The sequence below is a fragment of the Pelobates fuscus genome, chromosome 3 (assembly GCF_036172605.1).
Source record: "Pelobates fuscus isolate aPelFus1 chromosome 3, aPelFus1.pri, whole genome shotgun sequence".
NCBI lineage: Eukaryota > Metazoa > Chordata > Amphibia > Anura > Pelobatidae > Pelobates > Pelobates fuscus.
The window spans coordinates 295343305-295366529 of NC_086319.1; the positions used below are offsets into that span (position 1 = coordinate 295343305).

The 23225-nt window shown below is 41.7% G+C and overlaps 1 protein-coding gene across 1 annotated transcript in view; it reads right to left on the reverse strand.

Moving 5' to 3' along the window:
• Positions 1-4518: 4518 nt before the first annotated feature.
• The window catches only part of FRMD5 (FERM domain containing 5), a 92004-nt gene continuing 73297 nt past the window's right edge, over positions 4519-23225 (reverse strand). Inside the window, exons 9-14 of the mRNA XM_063448698.1 lie at positions 21599-21662; positions 17564-17655; positions 17109-17183; positions 15939-16007; positions 15639-15745; positions 4519-6209 (exon numbers count right to left, since the gene is read on the reverse strand). Coding sequence (XP_063304768.1) covers positions 5662-6209; positions 15639-15745; positions 15939-16007; positions 17109-17183; positions 17564-17655; positions 21599-21662 — 955 coding nt within the window. The 3' untranslated portion in view covers positions 4519-5661. The remainder of the gene's footprint in view (positions 6210-15638; positions 15746-15938; positions 16008-17108; positions 17184-17563; positions 17656-21598; positions 21663-23225) is intronic.

Here is a 23225-nt window from a genome sequence, read left to right on the forward strand (position 1 = left end):
AAACCCCACACAAGACAATGTGGCATAGTGTCCTGTACACTTTCTTTATATTTATATATAATTTATGTATAGTCTACATTATCACCCATCAAGGTGAAAGCATTCTAATGTTTAACACTATTATTCCCCACAACAAAGATGAAGAACTCACTCAAGCCACGTTAGATCATGATAATTATTTATTTTTTTAAAAAAAGTTATTGTCCAACGTAAGGACTACTATGCGTGTCATTCCTTCACACGCCATGGCAGATGTGTGGAAAACATGACTTGGAATTGGCACATGGACATGTCATTTGTTTTGTTATGAGACCCAAGAGATTCACAGTTGCATTTAGTTTCCTCAGCAAATACATCATGCGGTCTACTGGCTCATGCGTGACCACAGCATGTGTGCTCAGAACAGGAAACGGGAAATCTTGGTAAACACATGACTTTGATGTCAAACAGCGATGGGATGTGCCCAGTAGGGCCGCTAATATAACACTTAATACAGTTACAAAGCAACCCAGCACCAGAATGAATCATATTTCTAGCTCCAGTTCTAGAAGAAGGGGGAAAAAAAACTGCATAGAAGGATTTATACACGCAATGACTATGGATACATAACTCCTAATTTATCCCATATCAAGCCGACACCGGCACTTTTACATGTTGTATAGACTAGTTCTCTGCCTTCATATGGTTCTTCGAGGCAACACTACCCTTGTCCATTGACACAGTAGTCAAGATGTCTATAAAATATGTTCCTAACACAGAGACTTCAGATCATGTAACGTTCTATTCGGAAATAAATATTTGTATACACATTTGGATTGCTTGGTGCCAGTGCTTACTCTGCCAGGTGTATAAAGGTAATCTGACAGGAGGCAACTGTCTAGGAAAGAACTAACAAACATTCACCTTGGACAAAGTGGAATGCTGTATGGGTACATGTATAAAATGACGGATTCTGTCTGCGTGGCTTTATTTCCTAATCATTTAAAGGCCTCTTACAATTTCTAGAAATACATGTGCTGGTTGTTAAAGCAACTAATTATATTACCCACACTGCACTGTGATAAACCGACTAGTTCTCCATTGAAATCTATAAAAGTTTTTCCATAATGGACAGCTACAGGCAATCTGATGCCTCTATGTACCTAATATTTAAAATTATTCAGATTTGCTATATAGTGAGCAAAGGGGAAAAAAATGAAAGCATGACAGCTTTAGTTTATGCTTCCAATTATGACTATTGTTTTGCATAGTCCAACTTTACCCCCAGAATTTGAATAGCAGGGATCCCTTTACCCACCCCGAAGGGAACATTTACCTGCATCCTGATATGTTGTAAAGAAGATAATCGCCAGAAATGGAAATGCAAAAATTCAAGCTGTCTGACTGGAAAAATGGCTTGTGTATGAATTGCTCCACGTAGAGCAAATACTGATCATTGCTAGTGCATACTCTTCAATGCTGCCACACCAAGAAATGCCACGTTTGCTTTGAACACAGGCATAAGGACACAAGGAAAGCAAACCATCTATTCTGGCTTATTAACATCACACATGCTCCAACTCTTGATCCTACAATGTCCAGTGTTACTACTTGATAAAGAAGGATGGGGACTTAAAAGCGGCTCTGACATGAAAAATAGTTCCTTCATCACATAGCATTTAATCAAAACATTGGTTTATAACATGAAATGCCAGTTTCTGATTGGCTGCTAGTATAAAATGCAGCCCATATTTTTTTTCATGCATTCTTTATCAGGGTTTCATAGTTTTAAATTGTAATGCAATTTTAATTCTCTAAAACTATCATATGGTCGAAAGGTAATTGGTTATATTTTTTATTCTTATCGGAAATAGTATTTTATTTTGATAATCTTTTTAGTTGACATAGTTACAATCTTCAGTGACAGGGACGCTTTAAAAAACCCATCCTCTTTAAAGTCCAAATAGAAATCTTTCTGCGTAACATCTACGTCATCAGTAGGTTACAGCATTTTGCAAAAACAAATATAAATATATTTTATATAATGAGTGTGCACAATGTTCATCTGGTGTGTGTGAGTTGCCAAGTTACACATTGGGGGTGAGCAGTTGTCTTGCTCTCTAATTCCTGTGAATACCACCCACCATTTGTTAATTTATTTACATAACACGCCAACAAAATAAATTCTAAAAAGCAATTAAAAAAACTAAATGTATTATTAATAACAAAATAATGCTATTTTCATAAAATATAACCTTGAAACAGTCTCTGCAATATAAAAGTAAGGTAATAATGTTTGGAGGCAAAGATATGTTCCCCATATCTATGGGAAATGGGCAGGTCCATTGGGGATGATAAAAAAGGCCCAGGGTTGGCCTGCAGCTACTGATTACATTGTAACATAAAACAGCCAGAAGGGAAGGGCATTACAGACTAGTGACTTACAGCACGACACACAGACATCAAAGGCATATTTATCAACATGGGCATCAATAAAATGTACCAGAATTTAACACACAGACATTGGAGACGCATATCCCTTATTGTATCCCTATATGCGGACACACACCTTCCAAGCTCACTCTACCCCTTCTCATAGCCAGATCTAGGGTATATTATACCTAGAGATCAATGTCACATACCCATGTTACCTAGATAGCTTTATTTAATACCCCTTGTAATTACAGGTACCAGTATATAAGACCCCTATCATGCCAAGGTATAAGAATATAAAATCCTTCTCACTCAAAGATATTTATGTATAGTGTCTATTCTCATACATAGATCTGCGCTTAATACCATTTCCATACGCAGATTAAAGTGTATTTTACCTCTTCCCACACAGAGATTTTTGAGATATATACAACTCATTCCATTTAGTACCCAATAGTAGACCTGCATGTATTTCATACACTTATCTAATAACGACTATTTACGAACAGATGGAAAATTAATATTTGTTTTTCTGATGTTTGAGTATCGATGACGCTATTCCAAATTGTTTTAGGAATCGGATTTAAACAGCTTAAATTAAATCTACTTACTTAGCCCAGAATACTTTACTTTTGCTGTTCTGCAAATTTTGTATTAAATAATATGGGCCCTGTCACTATCCTGCACATCCTCCTTGCACTTATGCTTCTTGCTATAAAATAATTGGGGACTACACCTTCCCCTTTAGCACCACTGTCTCTTTTCTTTTATCCCTCTATTTCCCCTTGTTTTATTTTTTTAATTCAGCTTAGTTTTTTAATTATATATAAGAAATAGTAAAGAGTAATTTATTTTTGGGATGTGTGATGCTTGGCAATGGGTGAAGCTTAACATTTCATTTGCTAAGCTAACTTACCCAGAATCCATCAGTCAAAGGAATCCTGCAGAAAGCAAACTGCAGACACCATTGACAGAAAACAAACTGTAGGCGCCCAGTTATTGAGATCTGGAGTAAGGAAGAAAAGTTAATACATATTAACAAAGGCAAGTGGTAAATAGGGTTGTATTATAATTAAAGTGACTCTATAGTCATCAGAACAACTACAGCTTATTGAATTTGCTGTCTGCTCCCCCGGATTCTCTCTCCTTCCCTCCCCTGCCGGCTGCCAGCAAAGTGCTGGGAAAACGGAGAGGGAGATCTTTGATCTCCCATCTGGTCCTGCAGAGCTGGCAGGAGAGAGCACAGTTTCTGGTGCTATATCATCATAGCACCGGGGAAATAACTTGTGGCTCCCCTGTGCTCCCGGCACACAGTTTGGGAACCGCTTGTCTACACGCTCTGCATGGAGACACTGAACTTTCCTCATAGAGATGCATTGATTCAATGCATTTCTATGAGGATATGCTGATTGGCCGGGGCTGTGTTTAGCTTGTGCTGGCTCTGCCCCTGATCTGCCTCTTTGACACTATGGGACAGCACTGTGATTAGCTTTGATCAACACTTCTGATGATGTCAGCCAATCAGGCAGATCAGGGGCAGCACACTGGAATAAAGTAAGATTTTACCATGTTTAGGGGGGGTAGATGGTGTTTTTAACACTATAAGGTCAGGAAAACATGTTTGTGTTCCTGACCCTATAGTTTTTCTTTAATATGCAGTTGACCTAAGGAAAGGAAAACATGACAGTGCTATTTTAAAGAGAATTAGACTTTGTTCTGTCTTTAGACAGGCAACAGCAATGCCTAATGATTGTTGGGATTAGATCTTCCCAGTGTCTGGGTAGTAGGAGGAGTGAGTCGTACATATCATTAACATAACGTTACTTTAGGAAGGTGAGAAGGACATATAGCTGGGGTTCTTAAAGCTGCAGGATTGCATGTGGTATGAGATGCCACTTAATATATATATTTAGGAAACCACTTTCCAAACACTGCCCCTATGTCTTGAGAATTTCATCTACAATAGGCCATAGATACATTCTGCTTCCTCCATTCTAACACAAAGATGTCCTAAAACACATACAAATGACCAGCCCCTACCACACAGGAATCAATCAGGACACATCTTTAAGCTCTTTTTTTTTTTTTTTAACACAGCCAGCAGGGACAAAAACCTCCCACCACTACTTGGTACTGGGACACATGCTACTCACCTTATCCTCCTACACTTACATCGGGGACACACACCTGTCACTGGTTATATTACACATAAACCATACCACTTACTGCCTTTTAACAGACAGGGACAGGTGAAAGGTATGTGGCCCTCAGGTTTAATACACATCAGGATGCAGATCTCTCAATTCCTAATACATAAGCAGTGGAACACACTCATCTTCTCCTATGCTCAAATATCCAGACACATAACTCCCACCCTAAATCTTTAACCATGTGCTGTATGTATCGATCTCCAGTCAATACAGCCAGAGGGACAATCAACATATCAAAGGATATCTGTAACATACAACCAGTATCAGCAGAAATGTGCTAGGTATAAACGCAATCATTTTGTCTCTGGCCTCTATACCTGTATTTAGACAGCCCTGCACAACAAACATACAACTACTCTATCCTGTTAGCTCTCTACATTCCTACAAGGGGTAACTCAACTAACTCTGTGTGTCAGCTCCAAGAAAATCTGAATCTGGTCAATGTGTAAACAATGTCAACACACAAATTTAGACTATATCAACTAGCGATCTCATTCTATAGACAAGCAGGGCTTATTTATATACCTTTACAAACAGAGAAGCCAATCTGGCTGCCGAAGAAGTATAAAAAAAAAAGTACAGCGGTCTCCAATGAATATGGTGTTTTGAATAGATGCCATTTTATAGCTATAGAGAGTTTTGCTCACTATCCTGCTGAGTGTGATCTAGATATGAGATCAGCATCTGACAGCAATTGAAACTCTTCTGTAGGTTTTTCCTGGAGCTGAAGAAGCATAAATGCATAAAGATCACACCGTGTGAAGATGTGTGTGAAATTACAAAGGTTGCAGTGACCGCAGAGCAGATCTAATCCCCCCATGCAGATATCATAATAATTCAGGGGCACCTTCTACCCCTCTCACCTTGGCTTTAATTCCCAAACCACCCTTAGCTAGAGAAGTTTCAGTGTAGTGCTAATCTGCCACTTCTCCACTTTATGCTATGAAAGGTTTGTCAATAGAGGGATGAGAAGGGGAGGACAGTGGAAGACATCACTCCTCAAAGTTAAAGATCGCCACTGTGTGTTCGTAACACAGGTTCAGGAGTCTATGAGGCGGATAATAGGGTGCAATTTGCAGGACACCCATCTCCGCAGGGGGCAGAAGTACTGATAATGAAACTGCTGGAATTCAGGGGTGAGTCGGATGTCCCTCAGAAAAGCTAGTTCCAGGTCAGACTCGGCCAATATGACAAGCAGCAGAAGCAATGCTAGAAGAAGACAAAATGTGACTGCCAGCAGTCGAAGCACACTTTGCAGAAACTTGTTTCCTTGCTCTGATTCGGATTCCCTCTGGCTGACCCCCTCTGGCCCAGGAAGAGCAGGTGGAGGAACTTCGGTGTCAGGCACACTGTGCACAGAGACATCACCTTCCTCTTCTTGGGTGGTGCATGGTGCCCCATTCACCTGCTGCCCAAAAGCTGTCTCCAGGGTAGGATCACACACAGGTGTAGGGAGGATGCTGCAGCATGGTGTATAAGCTTCATCACTGAACACCGTTTCTCGGGAAACTCCAGGAGACAAAGCATCGATATGATCCGAGGAGCGAACAGGGGTGGAATGTGCACTGTCACGGAGAGACTCCAAACCTGCAGGAAGATGTAAACTGAGAATAACAGAGGGAAAGGGCTGCTGATGTGTTTGTATATACATATTAAAGGATGTTTAGTCTCCTAGTTAAAATGTTATTCCAGGGCATTTTCTAAGAATTAACAGATGGAGTCGGTGTCTCATCTAGCACTGGTGTAGTATTGGCAGGTACTGGAGATGGATCTAAAAATGGGTGCATCATGGCTGCGGATATCATATCTTCCGGATTGCGGCTGTAAGTTTTTCCACAAAGTGTGAAAAATAAATCTTACCTTTTACTGCTGGTAAGGTTTTCCAATGTTACACATAGGTTCAGCCCTTGGAGGGAACACATTACTTAACAGATAATATGACCCAATGCTCTCGAGTACAAGATATGAGCTCATCTTCAGGCTATGTGTGTCCACAAACCTTTCCATTCCAAGGGCTGAATCCTATTTGTGTAACATTGGAAAACCTTTCCTCTCTCTCTCACCAGCAGTCAAAGGTAAGATTTGGTTTTAACACTCTGTGGAAAAACTTACAGCCTCAATCCCATGATATAATATCCACAGCAATCATACACCCATTTTAACTGTGAACCCCTTGGGCCAAAATATTGCTTCCTCCAGTGTGTCATCCAACCCTCTGCTTCTCAATAACCCACTAGAATCCTTCCTCTTTCTCCTCTCCTCTCTTCCCTTTTCTCCTTTTTATCCCATCCCTTTTACTCCCTCTTGTTTTTTTTTTTTTAAAAATCTGTTTTATTAATATGGAACATGGAGGGTATGAGGCTCGCAGGCCCCCAGATATAACAGTGCAAATAAGTATAGCAATTGGCATGTTGGTTACAAGTTGCAACATAACAAGTTTTGGTGCAGTGCATGATTTGCTAAAGATGTGGATACGGATATGACTAGGGGGTTCGTAATATGTCTAAGTATCTTGGGATTGTATTTCCAAGTAAGTCACCTTCCTTTGTGAGGTGGGTGCTCCCTCTTGGTTTTTAACAACGTTGTCTACAGTTGTATTGATACACTAATACAAACGCTTTCAAATGCTAGCAGGAACAAGAGGTTAATTTGGACCCTGCTCAAACAAACTAACAATCTAGACTCGAGGATTGATATATTTACTGTGAAGCAACATTCATTTTGTGACATTTATCTAAAAAAAAAAATACTGTAAAACCAATAAACCTTAATTTAAAACCAAAATAGACATTTTGAAGACTCTCCAAGGGAATACAACATTTTAGTAAACTATATAAACCATAATCTTGCACTATGTTAAAGTGTCCCTTCAAAGGAACACCAACACAAATGTACTAGGCATTTTGTTTCATGTATGCATGTCTTTCAGCTAAGTGTCCCAACAAGTAGCCAACTAAATGCATAATAGAAACCCATTAGAAACAAACACGTGAAATTAATAAATAGTAATAAGTTAATCGTATATGCATGTCACTGCGTAGTGTTCCATAAAAATAATGTGTTTCTAGGAAAAGAAACCTATTTTGTTCTAGGACCAGTTTGCAATTATACATTATTATAATTACTGGCTTTTATATAGCACTAACATATTCCGCAGCGCTTTATAATGTTATAATGGAGGGAATATAAAGATAAATGAACTATTAACATAACTAATGATACAACCGATTACAAATGTCACAGGAACAATAGGGTCATAAGGATCCTGCTTGAACAAGCTTACAATCTGCATGATCAAATGACTTTTGTGTGTGTATGACAATCAGAATAAATAACAAATATATAATGTATTTTTCAATAGCCATCTCAACTAAATATTTACCTGAATATATGATATATTTTTTTCCATTAAATACTCAAACTGGGAGGCAAACCTTCCTTATTGACTCCTACAGTGGCTCAGTTTGTAACAATTCAAGGGTATTTGAATACAGTGCTGAGAAAGTCTACTTTGTACTTAGGGGTAGAAGATCAAATCCACTGTATTTTCCTGGAGACATAAGTTCTCCCTGTCGATTTGCAGGGTGCTCCCCTGTAGTGTGAAACACTGATATGCTGCTGGATGAAAATGAAATAATTAAGACATCCAAAAAGAAATGGCCTGCCCTAATGAACTGATTTCCTTCCTCCACTGTATGAATTCTACATACTGCAGGGGAAGAGGTTTTCATGTGCTGCTACTCATCATAAAGAAGCAATACTAAGTGTTTCCGAAAATATGTGGACCAGGAAGTCCTACATGAGATACATCCCTGTGTGCATTATAATATGTATCAGACTCCCCACACAAGCTGCATCATTTTCCCAATGGATGATTAATATATAAAAATACATCGATACATATGGATCGCACAGAAACATAACTAGTAACTTGATGGTTCACTCCTTCAATCATCCTCTCACCACAAAATATTTATAGAAGTGGTGCGTATCCACATACATACCCTGCAAATACCGAACAGTGTCCTGCTGCCTCTTCTTCCCACTGCCTACTACTGTTGCTGGGGCCCATCCAATAAGGTCCTTATTTGGTTCTTCAATATTCATATTACTTTGATCTGAGTCTGGAGCCCATTCGGTCACAACCTCACTTGGTTCTCCCATTCCCTTTTCAATTTCTTTGGTTACCAGTGTTAGTCCAGTCAGAACCTCATCAGATTTCTCAATCTTCTCACTGCTTTCTTCTGTTGTTGGAGCCATTAAAGCAGATGCTTCACCAGATACTCCCATCTGTGTAATCCTTTCTGCAATGCCCTTGGTCCACACAGGCAGAGCCAAACTTTCCGATGTTGCCGTAGGTAAATCAGGGATTCCCGTCTCTCTTATACCTTCTGCTTTTGATGGAGCCAATCCAGACACAACCTCATTCGATACTCCAGTCTCTCTTGTACTTTCTGCTGTTGATGGAGCCATTGCAGACAGAACCTCTCTCGAAAGTCCAGGCTCCCTGCCTAATACTCCAGTTAAAGCTGGGAAAAGTGGAAGGGCCCCCAGTGCTCTGCCCAGAAGACGAGGCCCAAGGTTTAGTACACGAACCTTTACATCACGGTAGCAGTGATTGATCATACGTAGGTGAACATTCACCTTAGTCCTGATGCGAATTAGACACTTCACCATGGTGTATGAAGATTGCACTCTCTTAAAGTATACGTTGTTCACTAATTAAATTCCGAAAGGTCCTTGTCTGACTCTTCAGTTACCTTATCCCTTCACACGTTCTCTCTTTCAGTACTCTGTCTTAATCTCTTTCCCTTGCGTCTCTTTACACAATCCTTTTATTTCCTCACTCCTACATTACACTCATTGTCACCTTCTATTTCTTTCAATCTACACTCCAAATCTCCTACTCTCTGCCCACCTCCTTTCTTTTCCCAGTCTCTCTTTTTCTCTGCAATGTGTCTTCACACCCAATCTCATTCTGCCCACCTCCTCTGACATACAAGGTGAAGCTTCAGGCTCTGCAGCTATTTTGGGAGTGAATATATTTACTACTGAGCTCAGACAGATGCAGGAGACACAGCGTTCAGCTGTCACCACTCCCCCACATACACTAACACATCATTTCAGATACTCACAAACTTGCTGCATTCACTAACGAAATACCCAGTGTAATTACTGTATTGGTCCAATTAAAGGACACCCCTCTAACTTGGAACTAATTTCAAAACAGGAAAAATGATTCTATTTTCTAGGTGACTGGATCATTTTAAATCTCCCGTGTCCTCTTGCCCCAATAAATTCTCTATGAGTTCTGCTTAATTCAAACTCCGTGTTGCAAGGTAATAGTGGTTTAATCTCATTCTATAAAAGCTTACTGTCAGCGTTGCCTGCTTTTATGTACCTAATGTAGGTGTCAAAGCACACAAAGTAAACAGGAACATACAGAAATATAAAATCTACATATTTTATTTACCCCCTAGGGTTATTCAAATGCCAACAAATAAAGAAAATGATGCGACCATACTAAAAATGAGATAAAAAAGAGCATCCAAAGATTCAAACATGAAACCATCTACGAGGTTCATTTTACAACTTCACAACTCTACAACTCTAGACAAAAGCACACAATTCACACACTTTGTGATAGCAGCAGCAACAGCATATGTGTGTATCATTGTGGCGCTGCAGTCAGGAAGGAGACTGTAATATGTAGTGTCATGTGCCTTGGTGCAATGAAGTTTTGCAAAAGAAAGTTATCAGAATCTATTTAAAAAAACAAAAAAGGGATAAAATAAGCATTAAAACAACTTTAGCTTAATGAAGCAGTTTCTGTGTATAGATCATGCCTCTGCAGTCTCACTGCTCAATTCTCTGCCATTTAGGAGTTAAATTAATTTTGTTTCTAGTCACACTTTCTATGACTATGACTCGCACAACCTGCATGAAAAAAATGTTTTCATTTTCAATGTGATGCTAACTTAGTTTAGAAGTTTTTTCTCCTGTTCTGTAAATTGAAGCTCCTACAGGTTGTAGTAGGCTACTAATAGATCAGGAGATCGGATATGTTAAATTAAATAGAATTTGCAATAAAGTATAAAGTTTAGATCTCTCTTTACAGGAAGTGTTTAGGTGTGGCTAGGGCTGCATAAACAAAGTGATTTAACTCCTAAATGGCAGAGAATTGAGCAGAGAGACTGCAGGGGCATGATCTATATACCAAAACAGCTACATTAAAGCGGCACTGTCATGCCGAATCCCGTTTTTTTTTTAACCCGCCTCCACTACATCCAATTGGCCCCCTAGTCACCCCCAAATGCCCCTAAGCCCCCCCACATTACCTATTTTTTATTCTTTATTTTCTGCCCCGATCTATATTCAGGGCGCCGCCATCTTTGTGTGGGTAGGTGAAGTCCCTGAGGGACACGTCATCTACCCACACTACACAGACTGTGAGATTCCCGCACATGCCCAGTTAAACACTTGGACATGCGAACGGGAATTTCACCTATTCATTCATTCATCAGACAGACGAATGAATGAATATAAAAAATCAAACGAACAAACAAACACCAAATATCAGTGTTCGTTTGTTTGTTCGGTTTATTACAAGGAGGGAGCTACCGGCGTGCAGCTCCCTACTTGTAATATGTAAAGACAGAAGCGGCAGGGAGCTGTGTTCCCCACCACTTCATAAGCCCCCCCCAATATGACCCCCATAATAGCATAAGGGAGATTAAAATCTCCCCAATGCCCCTACTCGCTATACCGCGAGTAGGGGCATGTCCACTAAACAGTGAGCAGCCAGGGGCTGCTCACTGTGAAAAAAATGGTAAAAAGGGGGGGTGGGACCTACTGTCCTCCCCCCTGGCCCTCACCCCTGGGCGGCGGGTGGGGGCCATAATAGTAATGAGGGGGGGCTACTGTTTTCCCCCCCAGGCCCCCACTCCTGGGCGGCGGGTGGGGGCCATAATGGTAATGGGGGGGGGGGAAACCTACTGTCCTCCCCCCGCCCCCAACCCTGGGCGGCGGCCCTAATAAAACAATAAAGGGGGGACCTACCGTCCTCCCCCCCTGGCCCCCACTCCTGCGCGGTGGGTGGGGGCCCTAATAAAAGATAGGGGGGGGAACTACTGTCCTCCCCCCGGCCCCCACCCCTGAGCGGTGGGTGGGGGCCCTAAATAAAGATATGGGGGGAGGCTACTGTCCTCCCCCCCCCCTGGCCCCCACCCCTGAGCGGTGGGTGGGGGCCCTAATAAAACAATAAGGGGGGACCTACTGTCCTCCCCCCTGGCCCCCACCCCTGAGCGGTGGGTGGGGGCCCTAAATAAAGATATGGGGGGGAGGCTACTGTCCTCCCCCCCCGGCCCCCACCCCTGAGCGGTGGGTGGGGGCCCTAATAAAACAATAAGGGGGAGGACCTACTGTCCTCCCCCCTGGCCCCCACCCCTGCGCGGTGGGTGGGGGCCCTACTGTCCTCCCCCCCTGGCCCCCACCCCTGCGCGGTGGGTGGGGGCCCTAATAAAAGATAGGGGGGGGACCTACTGTCCTCCCCCCTGGCCCCCACCACTGCGCGGTGGGTGGGGGCCCTAATAAAACAATAAGGGGGGGGGACCTACTGTCTTTTTAATTTTCCCACGCTGTGCAAAATGACACAGAGCACTGTGATTGGATGGATTTCAAGCCATCCAATCACAGTGCTCTGTGTCATTTTACAAGCGTAGGAAAGTTCTTTTGAATTTTCCCACGCTTGTAAAATGACACAGAGCACTGTGATTGGATGGCTTGAAATCCATCCAATCACAGTGCTCTGTGTAATTTTACACAACGTGGGAAAGTTCTTTTGAATTTTCCCACGCTGTGCAAAATGACACAGAGCACTGTGATTGGATGGATTTCAAGCCATCCAATCACAGTGCTCTGTGTCATTTTACAAGCGTGGGAAAGTTCTTTGGAATTTTCCCACGCTTGTAAAATGACACAGAGCACTGTGATTGGATGGCTTGAAAGCCACCCAATCACAGTGCTCTGTGTCATTTTACACAGCGTCGGAAAGTTCTATGGAATTTTCCCACGCTGTGTAAAATGACACAGAGCTCTGTGATTGGATGGATTTCAAGCCATCCAATCACAGTGCTATGTGTCATTTTACAAGCGTGGGAAAGTTCTTTGGAATTTTCCCACGCTTGTAAAATGACACAGAGCACTGTGATTGGATGGCTTGAAATCCATCCAATCACAGTGCTCTGTGTCCTTTTACACAGCGTGGGAAAGTTCTTTGGAATTTTCCCACGCTGTGTAAAATGACAAAGAGCACTCTGATTGGCTTAAACCCACCAATCAGAGTGTTCTTAGCCTAATTGCAGGGCGTGGGCAAGGCTTTATAAGCCTTCCCCCGCCCTGCGGAGCTCAGTCTGCGCGGAGCCCTCCATGGGTGAAGATGGATTATTTTATTTGCGCTCGGGTTTTTTCTTTTTCGTCTGTTTTTTTTTTTGCGCTCGGGTTTTTTATTTTATTTTTAGTTCGACGGGTATGATTTTAGAATTTTAGAAAAAAGATTTTAGAAAAAAGAAGACGTCAAATGGTAAGTTTAATTTTTTTTTTTTTACAGGTTAGTTATTTTATTCCCCCCTCACTATTTTTAGGGTGAGGGGGGTAGGTAGGCGATAGTTTGTTTTGGGTGGGGGGTGGTGGGGGTGACTAGGGGCTTGGGACCCCTAGTCACCTTGATTGGGGGGGGGGGGTCTTTCATTTAGGGCCCCCACCCACCGCTCAGGGGTGGGGGCCGGGGGGGAGGACAGTAGGTCCCCCCCTTATTGTTTTATTAGGGCCCCCACCCACCGCGCAGAGGTGGGGGCCAGGCGGGGAGGACAGTAGGTCCCCCCCCAATCTTTATTTAGGGCCCCCACCCACCGCTCAGGGGTGGGGGCCGGGGGGGAGGACAGTAGGTCCCCCCCTATCTTTTATTAGGGCCCCCACCCACCGCGCAGGGGTGGGGGCCTGGGGGGAGGACAGTAGGTCCCCCCCCTTATTGTTTTATTAGGGCCCCCACCCACCGCGCAGGGGTGGGGGCCAGGGCGGGGAGGACAGTAGTTCCCCCCCTTATTGTTTTATTAGGGCCCCCACCTACTGCTCAGGGCTGGGGGCCGGGGGGGGAGGACAGTAGGTCCCCCCCCCTATCTTTATTTAGGGCCCCCACCCACCGCTCAGGGGTGGGGGCTGGGGGGGGGAGGACAGTAGGTCCCCCGCTCAGGGGTGGGGGCCAGGGGGGAGGACAGTAGGTCCCCCCCCTTATTGTTTTATTAGGGCCCCCAACCACCGCGCAGGGGTGGGGGCCAGGAAGGGGAGGACAGTAGGTCCCCCCCCTTATTGTTTTATTAGGGTCCCCACCCACCGCTCAGGGGTATGGGGGCCGGGGGGGAGGACAGTAGGTCCCCCCCCCTTATTGTTTTATTAGGGCCCCCACTCACCGCGCAGATATGGGGGCCAGGGAGGGAGGACAGTAGGTCCCCCCTTATTGTTTTATTAGGACACCAGCCACACGGGGGGGGGGGGAGGGTATTAGTTTTTTTTTTTACAGTGAGCAGCTATAGGCTGCTCACTGCTTACTACACATGCCCCTACTCGCGGTATAGCGAGTAGGGGCGTATTATTTACTAATACTAAGTAATCTTTACTTAGTATTAGTAAATTTGGCTGAAAGACCAATTTTGGTCTTTCAGCCTTTTAGTAGATAGCTCCCTGATACCGTGGGAATTAGGGAGTTATCTACTAAGCGGCTGCAAGATGCAGCCGCGGCAATGAATAGGATCGGAGTTTCATTCATTAGAATGAAATTCCGATACGAACAAAGTACCGAATTGCATCCTAACACCAATGGAGAAACTCTTCTCATTCTGTTAGGATGCAATTCGGCAGTTTTGACGGCGTTCTGTCTAAGTGACAGGACGTTCGGCAATACTGACAGGAAGCATTGTGGGAACAGGGAGGAAAGCTAGGGGTCATGGGAAAATTGCTCTGACCAGCGGAAATGAAGCACACTTTGCTCCTCCGCTGGTCAGAGCTGGTCAAGCGGAGGAATCCTCCATAAGGCAAAGAGTCCCTACTTTGTCTTATGATTTTAAAGAAAACTAAAGAAGACAGGAAGAAAAGAAGAACAGATCCTGAGAGAGGGGGAGAAGAGGAAGAGAATGAGGAAAGGTAAGTTCGGAATGACAGTGCCGCTTTAAGCTAAAGTTATTACGGTGACTAAAGTACCCCTTTATATAACACACAGAATGCTGCTGTTTTGGTGATTATACTATCCCTTTACCACAACTCAGCCATCTTGAATTGTCAAACCCTAATTATTGGTTGCACAATTGCAATATAGAAAACAAAGGCATGAAACCTGCCACGTATTAAATAGCACCTCAAAAAGGAATTGTTGCTGTACTTATGAGCTACTGTGAGCACAGTGCCAAAAATGGCACATTTTGTTTAAGTACACCTAGCCATTTCTGGGCACATTGGACATTACATACCAACCTGGGACTGTAAGACAGGTGTACAAAATTGTGACCGTTGAGAGGTATGTGGATATGCTTTGAACTGTATCTCAATAAACGCAGCCATTCTTAGCTCAGTTTAGAATCATGGGAGTTACAAGCATTTTGAGTGGAGGTTTAGCACCTAACCCCAACAGTAACATAATATTGTTCTCTGATTTCCCCACCAAACAATGTTACAGAAGGGAATCTCAAAATGTACCATTTTAAAGATGCTATTTATAATGGCTATTTCACTGGATTAAGCTTACTATTTCTAATAGATCTCCGTTATTCCTTTACTCATCCCCATAACGCACAAATTTTAAACCTCTACAGCTAATACCTTAGCCACCTCTTTTTCTCCAGCCACAGTCTTGGCTCTTTTTAGATAACATAAGATTAAGTGAAGAATCTCACATGGCCTTTAAATAATGACACTATACTCCCAAGATTCCTGATTGCTTAAAGTTTAAAGTTCCACTCTTCATACCTTCCATGATGGATATGTGAACAGCTCTCCTACGGGTCCGGGGTACACTACTCAACCGCATGCCGTGACTGATAGAGGGACAACTGCGACTCGGCACCATCCCAGCCCTGTGGGTGAGAAATACAATACATTACATGCACCAGATTATAGTGTTATAATTACAATTACATGGTGTGGGAGCATGAAGAAATACACGGAGGTATATAGCAGGGCTATAGCTCACAACACGTGCTGCTTACTCTTTTACAGGGCAATATACATTGCACAAGCCCAGGTAACAAGATTTGTTGGGCAATTTACCTGTGAATTTCGGGTGGTTCTCTCTTGATTTTTGCACTTGATTCCATAACTTCTTTAGCAACTCGACCACTGGAGAAGAGGAAAGTGTAACAAAAATCTTAGTGAGAAACCAGAAGCAGAAAAACACAAACAAGTTTACCCAATAAATCAAGCATTGTCAGGGACTGACCAAGGAAAATATAAATCAAAATAGATTTAAAGAGCTATCTCCAGAGATAATTTCCCACAACACCCACCCACCACTATGTACGTACCTTGTCACAAATGCCCCAAAACTGGTTTGGTCAATAAAGCCCAATGCAGTTTTAAATGTAAATAACAAAGAGATAGTTTGTTTGATAATGATTGAAGCCTATATAAGAAGCATACCACAAAAGGATGATATTATAGAAGTGAGTGAAATGAGGGTGATATGTGCTTCAAGAGAAGAACGAACTAGGGAAATGCAGAATGTACGAGTGACAAATGAGAGGTTACAGCAAGGTAGATGTAGGTGAGAACAAAACAATAAAACATATTAGGGATGGAGAGAGAACATGACCTAGAGTTACATGGAGTATGAAAGTCGCATGGAGAGAAACAATACAGAATGGTCAATAGGACAGGACACAGTTTGGAAATAAACACTGAAGATAGAGATTGGGAACCTGGAGATGCATACAGGAAAATCCAGAATGGGATAGGTGGATGGATACCGAAGATTGGATTACAGAGAAAGATGTAGAGAAAGAAGAATGATGAGAATGAAGCATGGTGATGAATGGATGGATATTTGGATGGATGGACGGGGGAAAAGGAGAATTTAAATGGTTGGAGGACTATAAAGAATAGAGATGAATGGAGTGGAGAGAGGAGATGGAGGAGAAGCATGGAGTTGGAGGGGAGGGGTAATGCGAGGTAGAGATCTATAGAGGATGTTGCAGGTAATTATGATAATATGTTTCTTAGTGTGACAGGGACTGGAAGTGTTTAACCCCTTAAGGACCAAACTTCTGGAATAAAAGGGAATCATGACGTGTCACACATGTCATGTGTCCTTAAGGGGTTAAGAGCACAAAAGGTGGATTAGATAGCTGGGGAATAGCTCGAAGTGAGATGGGTGAGAAAAAATGGGGAGACGTTTGTGTTGGAAGTATGTAACAGGCACAGGCGGCAAATTCTGTACATTACCTATATCTGAAACGACTGCCTTTGAAAAATAAATTGCTGCTGGAGACTGTGCGGACCTGATTGGAATTCTCTAATCTGAAAAAAAATATATGTAACAAAAATGGTTTGCTGTTTGAAGAGAGGATAGAAACATAGTGCGAGGATTTGACTTTGTGCAGTACAAATGGTGGTGGGTATTACAATGTATAGTAGAGTGTGTGACCCATGGGCTAGCATAGCACTAAGGAAGTGTAAATACATGGGGGAACATTCTCTCCCAATCTGTCTGTTGTGGATTAGAATTATGTTCAGACATAGATTCAATCAAGATGAACTGCAAAGTCAAAGATTGTGGTCTCTGGCATTTTCTACAAATATTGCAGTGTTAGGCTGTTTACTGAGATTGCTTGTGAGATAACATAAGGATGATATTCCAGAGGGGTGAGAGTGTGCAGTGTGGTTAAAGCAATACTGACTTGTAGAAGGACTGATTCTCCACTCCACATTTCCACAAGTGTTTGCATGCCTCTGGAGTTGGCGCAAGGAACGTAAGTACCAACCTCTTCTCCTGCAGAGACAATGGTATAGAGATGTACATACATGCGACACAACTGATTTTACATATATTTAACTTCTAGACACTTTATTGTAGTTGTGGACATTTCTAGTCATAATGCCTCCTCCAAGTGACATCTAATTAGCTTGTCCTGATCACAAATAGCTAAATCTTTCAATATATTTCTAGGATCCTCATTATTTATTTATAAAATATTTTACCCAGGAAGGAAACATTGAGATTTATCTCGTTTTCAAGTATGTCCTGGGTTTGGTATTTGTCGAATCTGCAAGATGTACACTCCTGGATCCTGGACACACGTTTAGTCATTTAAAAGGTTTACAAACATTTTAGGTAACTATCATTACATTTAGAAAACAGTACCTATATATCCAGTTCATTAAATTATAATATTGGCAAGTTATGATTTTTTTTAAAAGGATAGTTGGTTCCCTGTAAGTGACTACCTAGATAGAGGCAGTGTAGAAGATAATGGCCTATGAGATACCTCAGAGAAAACTGCTAGAGATTACTGTAACACCACTTCTTAGAGATAGCTAATAATCTTAACAATGGAAAACTCTAAGGAGAAGTCAAGTTGGAAAAACCGTGGGCGTATGTTATACTAGATTAAACAGGGGCATGCCAAGTGTGGGACTGCAAAAGTATGGATCACATATAAAGAATGTCGGAGTCAGGAATACCAGGTATTTAGCCAAGCCAGATAATAGAAAACAAAATACAGCAACATGTGGAAGAGAATGCCATAGCATGATGCTGTGAAAGTTGGCACCAGTTTAGCTCATTCAAGCACAATAATGAATACAGAAGTGTTAGAGCTGTGCGTCCATACCCTACTGTGTATACACGAATAGCAACCTTGAAAGAAAAATATACATAAACACATCATATTATGAAGAGTTCAATCAGAAAGCAGCAACATGAACTAATGCAAGTAAATGTGTGTCTCCCTAATTGAGAAGTGTTCATGGGTATGTAACACCAATCAGTGCCTGCCTCTGCTCCACTATATATAATAAATAATCAATGTGTGTTAAAATCAGCGCTGCAATTGTCAGTTATCTGACAAATATTGATGGCTATATACTGGGCAGAGACTGAGTGCCACCTAAAGCATCTTCGAATCAGGCTTGGATCCAGGGGCAAGCACCAGGACCAGGTTAGACAGATAACAATGTTGGATATGTGTATGTAAATGTCTTTAGTTTGGGGCTGACAGGGGCTAATTTAGTTTAGTATTATAGTGGTGTCATGTGGCAAGCTGGACCACAATGGAGTTAGAGTTCTGGAAGCAGGCAGTTAGATGCTGGGCTGTAAATGCCAATAGAGACATCAGGGATATGACATTATATTTCTGCGCTCTGCACACAGTACCTAACGCTTCACAGAGTTCTGACAGAGTGTGCGCACTCCCATGACTCTGGTTATAAGGGAGGAAGTAACAGAAGTGGGGAAAGGGGACAATAAGTAGAGAGACCAAGAGGGGAAAGGACTGTGGTATGGATAAACAGAAACAAGTGGGCAGAAGGACACATGCAGAGGAAGGGGGTATGGAGAGAGAGACACAGAGAGGAATAGAAAGAGAGACACCAATAGGGGAATTGGCATAAGAAGAAGGACACATGTGAGGGAACAAGCTATGGACAGAGGGACACAAGTGGAGGAAGGGGAAGTATGGACAGAGACTCAGGTAGATAGAGGTAACAGAGGACAGGCCAGGGACAGAGGAGTTGTATGGACAAGAGACACAAATAGGTGAAAGAAGTATAAGCAGGACTTCTCACAGGCGGCTCCTTTCCTATGGAATAGCCTGCCTACCGCCATCAGACTCTCCCATAGTCTTCAATCGTTTAAGAGGTGCCTTAAAACCCATCTCTTTAGGAAAGCTTATGGTCTCCCAGAGTAACCTCTATGTCTCATACATGTCTCTTGCTCTCTCCTAAAGGGCAGCCCTCTACTCTCTCCTCCAGCTCTGCTTCACCCCCACCTTATTTGAATACTATTTCCTGTCCTAATGTGCATTACACCCCACCTCCTACAGTCTGTAAGCTCGTTTGAGCAGGGTCTTCAACTACCTATTGTCCCTGTAAGTTTTCTTGTAATTGTCCTATTTATAGTTAAATCCCCCTCTCATAACATTGTAAAGCGCTACAGAATCTGTTGGAGCTATATAAATGGCAATAATAATAATAAGCAGAAGGGGACAAAAGTTACATTAAGGAACTATGGACACAGTGACGCAAGTAAAGAAAGGGAGTATGGGCAGAGGGACACAAGTAGGTGAAGCAGGAATATGGGCAGAGGGAGATAAGGGGAGGATGATGGAGTATAGGCAAAGGGAGAGATCTGAGGAATTTGGCATATGTGGAGATAAACAAAAATCAGGGAGAGGTAAAGGACTATTGTTGGGTGGAATCATATAGAAATGAGCATATCTGGACAACTAGATTAATAGGGAGAAGGGGATAAGCAAACACAAACATTTGCATGCACACATGCTAACCCGTAATACTACTTCAGCACTGTATTCAAAAACAAGCACACCACAGAAAGACACCGCCTTTTCACAAATTTATACCCCTGCATTCACATCTAACAGTCCAAACAAATATTCACTTACATTCACACACTCATTTACAAATTCGTATTGTAAAGTGTTTGTGTGAACTTTATTTTATATATATTTTTTGCACCTGGTTGTCAGCATAGAGAAAGCAAACGGAGAAGGACTAAATTAAATAATGTTTCTATTTCTGTTCCTCGTGCTCAATGTTTGTCCTGACTTTGCTTTGTCTGAAATGTGTTATGATGTAACACGATACATCTTTAATGTAAATTTAAAGCAAAACGGTAGCTCATGAAAAAAGGTTAACACCAGTTATAGGAGATTTTCAATGTTTAGTCCAGAAAAGTGACAGTTCTCCTTTAAATTCTGTCGCTCCTAGCTCCTAGCTCCTCTATGGTTTTGGTATACATCTGCTGCTGTCTGCTGCTTGACAACACAAGTGCTCCAGATAGCTTCAATTGCACTGCGGGTACAGATTAATCCTATCCCATGAATAGCTCTCTCATGTCACAATTCATCTAATCTCTCTTACAAAAAGAATCATAACTAACTTCACGTTAAAATATTGGCTGCAACAGATCCAATAAAGCCAAGGACAAATCAGTAACAATGAAATAAAAAATACCGGCACAAAAGTGCAAAATAAAGGTAATGAAAACCTTAACCCTGAACGGGGGTAACTCTGAATGCAGAACAGATAGAAGCAAAGAAGCCACGTCAGTCAAAAGGCTGTCGGGGTCCATAGGCAAGGTTAAGAGCAAATAATACATCTTTATTACAGCAACAAAGAATATTTTGAAGAAATACACAATAAGAAAAAAAATAATAAAAACTAACTCTCAAAGAAAAAGTGTATAGATAATAATTGCATGACATGTTATTGAATGACCAATGTCTTCTATGCTCATAAGGGTTCTAAATGAGAGCACCTCCTATTAAAGTACACAGTATAACTGTACAAAGGCTGTCACTATTATGCGCCTTGCAATATTATATATTGCTGATTGATTATTACTCAAATAGCCTTTTTGTGGTAACTATACATTTCATGTATATGTTTTGGAACCAATCCGAGTTTTACAAGTATCTATTGATATATTTACTTCTGTTTATTCTAAATTATTTGATGTGAACTCGCCTGAAGCCTATAGTTTAGATATTCCAGCATTTATTTTATTTAAAGGCCTGATACCCTTTGGAACAAATCTAACACTTATTTTTTTCTTTTTTCTGTTAACACCCTGCCAGCTTTTTGACTGATGTGGTTTATTTACTGTTATGTCTGTAAATCAGACCTTTTAATAAAATGTCTATTAAACAAAATAATAATAAATAAAACACTTATTTATATATCGATTGCAATAATACCTCTTTCTCTCTCACATACAAATGAAACGTCTTTCCTTCAAATTTCATTTTGGCAGCATCACACCTGAGAGGAAAGAAACCCAACCATGAATACATTAATAGCAAGGAGACAGGCACCAGAATAGGCTCACTAAAGGATAAAACATTCAGCCACGAAATTAATTTTGACAGTTCAAAACACTTTGGTTCAGTTAATACTTTACCTTTATTGTTCAAAGAGATCTCGCAGTATAATTAGCATTTCAAGAGGTTCATTTTTAATATTAATAAGAATTAATTATCCACAAAACTGATCATAGGTCAAATCTGAATATCCACCAACCTTTAAAGGTCAATAATTCATGATGTCAGTTAAGGATTTTCCATAGAATGTTCTGATGCTAACCTAGGAACTTTGTAAAGTCCAGCAGCCAACATTATTGATGTGTTTGTGGAGAAAACTAAATGGGCGATGTTCTACCTGTCTGGCTGGTGCGCTACAGAACGTTGGTATATCTGTAGAATTTTGCGATTATAGTGATATATTGGAAGACTGACTAATAATATAATTTCAAACAGACTATGTGACTTTTATGGGTTTGATATTGTCAGCTAAACACTACAGTGCACAGTATAGTGCTATAGGTCGTTGGGATATTGAGGGAAAGAATACTTGGATCATGGGGAGAGACAGCATGTATAATCAACACAACTTAGACTATATTGCACTCAGTTTAATACTGTTGGATAAACGTTTCAAATTATTTAAATATTTTTGGATAAACTTTAAAAAAAGAAAATGTTTTCCAAAATATTAAAATATAAAAAATATATAAAATATCTCACTCCTGAACGTAGACGTAAAACTGTTCACCAAAGTCCTGGCTACTAGAATAGGCCGGCTGCTGCCAGAGCTGATCCACCCGGATCAAACCGGATTCATACCGAATAGGGAAATGAGAGATAGCACCCTTAGGGTTCTGTCGATACAACTTTTGGCACAGATGAACAAGACCCCACTTCTCCTTCTATCGACGGATGCTGAAAAAGCATTTGATCAGGTGGATTGGACGTATTTAATGGCGGTATTGAAGCACCTGGGATTCAGAGAAGCCATGACAACGTGGATCAGTGCCTTATATAGCAACCCAAAAACTCAAGTCCGGGTGAATGGGGCACTGACGGACCCTCTCCCGATTCGAAATTAAACAAGGCAGGGATGCCCCCTGCGTCTCTACTTTTCCATTATTAGAGGCGATCAGACGTAATAAGGACATCGCGGGATTCCAGTGGGGGAGGAACATGCAGAAGGTGGCAGCATACGCTAACGATATGCTCTTTTTCGGCGCGCAACCCACGATTACACTACCCTGCCTCATGATGGAGTTCAACGATTATGGGCAACTCTCCGGACTCAAGCTAAACTTAACCAAGTGCGAGATTTTCAATGCATCAGAACCGACCGGAGACAACGAAACTCTGACCTCAAATTTCCCCTTTCGATGGTGTACGTCACAGATGAAATACCTGGGAATATGGGTGACAAGGGGCCCAGCCAATTTGTACCAGGCGAACTACCTACCACTCCTCACTCGAATACAACGAGATCTACAGAACTAGAATTATCCACACATCTCATGACTGGCCT